This window comes from Cyprinodon variegatus, unplaced genomic scaffold (genome assembly GCF_000732505.1).
Source record: "Cyprinodon variegatus isolate N-32 unplaced genomic scaffold, C_variegatus-1.0 Scaffold264, whole genome shotgun sequence".
Lineage (NCBI taxonomy): Eukaryota > Metazoa > Chordata > Actinopteri > Cyprinodontiformes > Cyprinodontidae > Cyprinodon > Cyprinodon variegatus.
Genome location: NW_015150717.1, coordinates 204,480 through 211,550, shown reverse-complemented (window position 1 = coordinate 211,550; position 7,071 = coordinate 204,480). Strand labels below are relative to the sequence as shown.

At 35.4% G+C, this 7,071-nt stretch overlaps 1 protein-coding gene across 1 annotated transcript in view; it reads right to left on the bottom strand.

Moving 5' to 3' along the window:
• garnl3 (GTPase activating Rap/RanGAP domain-like 3) overlaps positions 1-7,071 on the bottom strand; it is a 112,295-nt gene that overhangs the window by 9,510 nt on the left and 95,714 nt on the right. The window contains exons 22-27 of the mRNA XM_015382730.1: positions 6,313-6,470; positions 4,752-4,910; positions 4,359-4,425; positions 3,239-3,346; positions 2,934-3,052; positions 533-668 (exon numbers count right to left, since the gene is read on the bottom strand). Of these exons, the coding sequence (XP_015238216.1) occupies positions 533-668; positions 2,934-3,052; positions 3,239-3,346; positions 4,359-4,425; positions 4,752-4,910; positions 6,313-6,470 (747 nt within the window). The remainder of the gene's footprint in view (positions 1-532; positions 669-2,933; positions 3,053-3,238; positions 3,347-4,358; positions 4,426-4,751; positions 4,911-6,312; positions 6,471-7,071) is intronic.

Sequence of the window (7,071 nt, the reverse complement as noted above, 5' to 3'; positions counted from 1 at the left end):
TATACACATTGCCTAAAAAAGTTTTAAAAAACATGTTCTATTTATCGACTTGTTGTTGCAAGTAACCTCTATTCCAATCTATATTTATTAAATCCTAAATGTTCTTGTGACCCTGCAGAAGTTTAACTGCATCGTCAGTTTTGGTTTCTGAGTTGCAACAACATAACTGGCTTGATTCTCAGCAGACTTTGCCTAAAAGGCGGAGAAGAAAAACAGTAGAGAGAAACTTTTTTATCTAGCCCCATAATGAATAGCTAACATAGAGTGCTGTTTAATGAAAGATCTGTCAAATACAGTGTGAGAAGATAAGGTATCAGTCAAAGAGAGATAAGACTGTGTGAGAACTGCTCAGAATTGTTTAACTAACCCTAACACTGGCAGACGGACAGGTCAAAGAGTCCCTCTGAAGAAAGAATTTTATGCAAATTTTCAAGTGAAGCCTAAAAGGGCCACACAAGGTCACAAAGATCTGCAGACATACCTGTCAAACAGCCCCCAACCCCAAAAGTGATTTTAATATGAAGAGCTTTACCATCTCCAAGAGGTGAAGGGAACACAGGCATCTCATAGCCAGTGGGCGTCTGTGGGGAGCTCTGAGAGCTGGTGTCTCTGGAACTGCAGTTAGAGGCTGAGCTCACCGGCGCTGACGAGACAAAATAGATGTCCGACTGTGGGCGGAAAAACAGAAGCAAGCAGAGTGTAGTAGAGGCCAGGAACAGCAGATAGATAACAGACATAAGATGAAAGGAAGAAAAAAAAGAAACAGAAAAGAGACAAAGGTGTGTGTTTGATGGCAGGTGAATGCTTTTTCTTTTATATTTTATTTCATGACAAATTATTAGTTAAAGTAACAGACCTGGAAACGACTCTAAACTGAAAATATTTACATAAGACATAGACATAAATAGAAATACCCTGAAAGGTTGATTTATTTTAGCATTTCTATATAAAAAGTGATAATCATACAAAAAGAGTTTTATAATCCCACCCTTTTTCCTCTGATCACATTGATGACCTAATCTTAAATTAATCCAAAACCAAATCAATTTTACTGTTGAAATTATTATAAAAAGTAAAAATGAATTATGATAAATATGTGTAGCCTGTGTAATTTTTCTTATTATTTTATATGGTTAATACATCTCTGCAGTGGAAATGCAATAATCCAAGTCAACAACTGGGGAGTCTTCCCTTAGCTCTCTACTGTGCAGATACTTTTATTTCTAAGGGAAACATATTCCAGGACATTACAACTTTTTTCTTTTTTTTATGCGTTTTTGTACAATATACATTCTTTTTTTATATTGTATGCTTTATATTTATCTTTATTGGCATGTTGCTTTAACTCTTTGTACTTTATATAAGCTACTGGAACCAGAATTTCCCTGAAGGAGTAATCCCAAGGGATAAATACAGTTGAGTCTAAGTCTAAGACTTAATAATACTGTGTGTTTGCTTAGTGCATAATACATGAAAGCCTACATCCTGGTATATACTGAGTTTAGGGGCTCCTGAAGCACTGAATTTTCAAGAGCATGTTTTCCTACAACTGGGTATGCAAGAAATACCATCTCTCTATCGAAATTTTTTTCAATTAAACTCATGCATCGAATATTAAGTTCTTAATAACTGGACACATTATATCTGTCTCATAAGGGATTTTCCAATTTACATAATCAAAATATTAAAATAAATTACCTTTGGATAATATTTGGATTTCTTTAGAGGTCCATCCTAGGTAGATATGTATCTGAACCAGATCATATGGGATAGTTTAGATCAGGCATCCCCAAACTCGGTCCTCGAGGGCTGCTGTCCTGCAGGTTTTAGATGTTTCTCTGCTCCAGCACAGCTGATTTTAATTGATAGTTGATTAACAGGCTTTTGCTCTACTGCAATCATCATAATCAGCTGTGCTAAAGCAGACAAAACCTCTAAAACCTGCAGGGCAGCGGCCCTCGAGGACCGAGTTTGGGGATGCCTGGTTTAGATCAACCTTGCTTTCTTCAATTTCTTGTTCATTTTAATGTCTGGTACAGCTAAAGGTACATTTGTTTGGACAAATAAATGAAAAATAACAAAAGTCTAATATATAATGAAAAAAACAATATCTCATGGTTTTCTTCATAACAACTAACATCCCGAGATTTTAGCTCCATGCTGCAGCTACTACCAAAAACAGCTGTCTGTTTTAGTGACATTATGCAAATATGAGTTATCACTCGATTGAAGAAGCATTGTTTTTGAAAACAAGGGTGGTCTAATATTTCTTTGCATGACTGCAAATCTATCTTATGCTGTATGCAGGGGTTTATATTTGCATAACCTCTGGTGGAAAAGCCCTTACACTTCAGGTAACTTTTGTGTGCCACATGAGCAGCATGATTTTGTATTGTAAAACCTTAATGTAAACTGAAGTGAGGTGTCAAATATTTATAAAACGATCTAAAAATGCCATATTACCCTTAATTTCATTAGTTAAATAAGATGAGCCCCCAGTGGAATGAGCATTTTTACCCTTAAAATAAGATAATTTGATATTATACACGTGAAACAAGAGACTGCAGTTGGTTTCTTAAATGTAATTTTCTTATTCCATTGGCAAAGTGTCTCACTTACCTACTCAATTAAAGAAAAAAAAAATCCTTTACTTTAAGAAAAAAAGACTTCAATTTTTGCAGTGTTGTTAGTTTGTTTCTTTCTTAATCAAAAAGCTGCACACATATTCTATTTTCTGTTATTAGCGATTACTCATTTTGCCATTGAAGTGCAGTTCTAATCAATCATAGGAACATTTTAGATCAGAATAATAACCCAGAGCCAACTGCGTCACTGTTAAAATGTGAAAGACAGTTTTTGCTCTGGGAAACAAGCATTTGTTGGCTCAAAAAAAGCCCTGGCCTAAAGGTGTAATTGCATCTAATCATACTGACCCTTGAGGAAGCCAGCTGCAGCTCCGGGACAACCGCTGTGTACACTAGGTTCCCATTGACCACCAGTCGGATCTCAATGGAATCCGTTGTGAAGGCGAGGATGTAAGGAAAAGCACAAACTGCAAACACAAGATGAGCACATGAAATCACTAATCTGGTTATTAGTTTATTAGCTTTATTTTTACACACAATCACAAGCGCAAAAAAAAAAAAAAAAATGCAGATAATCTGATAGGACAGGATGCTTCTCATCATGCCTGGTGTTTCCATGGTGACAGCAATGGGAAGGGTGGGGTGCTACCTACCAATTGCATTGGGCATCTGGTTCCAGCTGAAGTGGAAATCAGAGGTGTTGGACTGGATCATCGGTGTGGAGCCATTAAATGGGCAAACTTTCTTATAATAGCAAATATCTGGACAGAAAAACAGGTGCAGATTTTTAAAGACGAGTGTCTTTTCCATTTTTTATTACTGCTTTTTACTGTAGTTGGAACCAGCACTGAAAGCAAAACATATTTTTACTTGACAAAGTTGTTCAGAGTAAATAAAACAAAAAACAAACAACTTTGAGTTACAGTGTCTTACAAAGTACTTTTGTCTTACATAGTCCACTTTTTTATGTCAAAAAGAAACGTAAATGTATTCAGTGATCAATAATTAATAGTACCAAGTGGAAATAAAGGTTTCACTGCATCTTTTGACTCTAATATGCCTAGATAACATTCAGTGTAACCAAACGTCTCCAGGAGTCATTTTATAAGTAAACAGAGTCTACAACACTGCATGGCATAAAGAACACAGCAATTCCACTTTCAAACATTGTGGTGGCAGAAACATGCTGCAGGGTTGCTTTTCCTCAGTGAAAAAAAAAATTATGCCACTGTTTTTTTGTTGCATTTAAATAATCTTATTTAGTTACTTTAACAGAATTGCTTCATGTTAGCAGGGTAGGACATAAAACAATTGTGTTAAAATAACTAAATATGATTAAGTAAATGCCAAAATGGTTGCAGAATTTTTTTCCGTCTGGGTTGGTTGCACAAAAAACACTGGTGAAAATTTTCAGTCATCCAGGTCATAGTCACTCCAAAATTTCCAATTCCAATTAGCATGTTTTCAAAACAAAAACAAGGCTTTGTTGGGCTACTGTACAAAACCTCGAACTCAACGCTATTCCTGACATTTGAATTTTTAAAAGCTTCTCAGATGGGAAGCGAAACGTCTTCAAACTTGGAAACAAAGTCCAGTTGATTGTTTTTAATGTTCTTTTTTTGGGTCGCACAAAAAAACTAATGAAAAATTGTAACACGAAGGCTAAGGGCATGCAAACACTTCTGCTGCAAGGTGAATGTTTAAGAGCCCACTGTCCAGCTTTGACCTAAGTTATAAGGCATCTAAAATGTAAAAAGTCAAAGGGGGACTCACAGTTATAACACAAGAGCAGGCCTGCCTCCCCATCTTCATACACATCAATGGCTGCTACAAAGTTTACCTGCAGGCGGAGACAAGTCACTTTAAAGAAATCACTTGTACATCTGGAGAGTACAAAAGGTTAGAAATGGCAGAAGGTTTTTAAAGATTAATGTCAAGTCACTTATTTAAAAGGGTATAAAATCATCTCCAATATATCAGCATCAATGGCTACTTATTCTGTTAAATCTGAGTCTGAGGCTTTATTGCACCTTTTTGGGTGGTTATTATTGGCTACTTGAGCAGGTTAGTGATCAGCAGGTGAAAAAAGCTAATTAACGTTTCACTCTCATTTATAATAAAAATTACAAGGAAGGATAAAGGAATGTATGTAAACAAACTCCTCACCCTGTTAGCGTCTACATGATGAAGTCGATAGGCATCCCCGGTGCTCTCATTAATCAGGTCAAACTGGTGTTTGTAGGCCACGCATATCATGTTGTCGTTTTCCCCTGTCGGACCGTCTACCAACGCCATCACCACAGGCGGATCACACAGACAGATCTCCTGAGTAGAGGGTGGAAATCAAAATTTTGTGGAAACTTCCCCAGACCCACTCCTGTGGCCACCCCTACCAGCTGATTTGTTATTCCCATGTGGATATAATTCCCCACCTCTGAAAAACAGCAGCTCCTCTCAAAAAATATTTACATCAAAATTCTAATATCAAAGCTGAAAAGTACCGAATAGCTCTTTTCAGAGCCAGTTTTTGGTGTTTTATCGGAAGGAGGGATGTAATTGTGTGCAAACATAAATAAACACTGCTCAAACAATGTGATGTAAAATATGAATTGTGAAATTAATTCACTAAAGCAGGAGCTACAGTAAGGCTGATGAAGCTGCAAATTGATGGATGCATGAATAAGTATTGCCAGCAGATGGCGACAGCACACATAATACAGTATTTATGTCTGTTGATGGTGCCTGGTGCAAAAGACTAAAAAAATGACTAAGTAAACAACTAAAAACAAGAAGTTATTTTTAACAAGTTGTATAACACCATTATTTTCAATTCTGGATCAATATTTTTGATTAATTAAATCTGTCCAGATGTTTGCTATATATTGGTTTATTTTAACCTCAACAAATATTTTCCTTTGGTATTTTTGACAAAGTATGTGTCTGGGCTACTTCAAGATAGTTTTCCTGTAGTGACTGTATTGGGTCCATGACTAGTTTGATCCACTGTAAAGAAAATCTTACTTAAATTCAAGCTTCTTGATTTACTAATTCTTGCTTTTAAAATTATTGCATTTTCATGTGATCTTTCCTCTCTCGCTCTCTCTCTCCTTTCCTATTCCCTCTTTCTTTCTCACCCCCCATCCATTTCTTTGGCTATACGATTTAACTCCCTAAATAATTTTCAATAAAGCTTCTAGCTCTGGGACATCGATTTGCAAAGCTTTGTTGGTAAAACAGGATACAAATAAAAAAAACCTCATTGTCGTTGTATATTGTATAATAATAGCAAAATCGGTAAGACTGATTCATAAAAACTTTTTTTTATGAATCAGTCTTAAATTATCATTATTTATGCTAATGAGGATTATATTTAAATGTCTGACTGAATGTATATATATAAAAAAGCCTATAAAAATCTAGAAAGTATGATAAGTATCTTATTCTGATTTATATCCAATAGATAAATGTTTAATTTATCTTGTGTAGTAAAATGTAGATTGACATACACATAATTTATAAAAGAACTGACACTAAAGAGTCTTCAGTTTTTGACTGTATTGATCTATATATCTATACATCTGCATGTGTAAGTATGACTCTATGAGGAAACTAGGAGAAAAAAGCATATATAAAAAAATCACATTTCTCACTTCCTTCTTGCTTGATGCAAAAGAATAAAAAAAAAATCCTTTATTCCTTATGCATGTGTATGTTGGGAAGGTCATACCCGTATGTACTGAAATTCCTCCACTGGAGACTCTGTTCCTGAGGCGACGGCGCTGAAACGGGGATGTTTCCTGGTAATTAGGAGAAGTTTGGTTCTTATGGCTGCCACTATTCTCAGCTCGGAGCCGTGGTGGGTGTTAATTGAATACAAATGACAACCTGGTCCAAAGGAGAGATAGTTTAGAGGAGATGTGGAAGGTTGAACAAGCATTATAGCTGACATTGTATGGTGTTTCTCTACACATTAACTAACAAATAAAGCAACAATTATGTAAAAGAAAAACCCTGAGTTATCCAGAATATTCAAGTCCAAGTTATTTATCTGATCTATTGATTAATTGTTAAGAGCAATAAAATTTGCTCCTGTAAATACTTTACCTAAATAACATCTACTTTTAGGATTAGGAAGAATTTAGTATGCAAACCCAAAAAAAAAAAAAAACAATAACAACAACAACAAAAAAAACATGATTAAGAATGAAAAGGCATAATTATTTTTAACCTTATTAAGATACATTTCTTTAGGCTCTTTATTTTTATTTAAAAAAAAAATATGCAGACAGGAAGCAGGACTAGAAAGAGGGCGAAGACATGAGTCGGATGTCAGTAGGCCACGTCGAGGACCAAAGCCTCTGTGTTTAGATCAGTGGTGTCAAAAGTACACACATTTGTTACTTAAGTAGAAGTATAGATACTGCAGTTTAAAAACACTCTGGTAAAAGTTGAAGTATCAACTTGTCCTCTCGTCTTTGATTAAAGT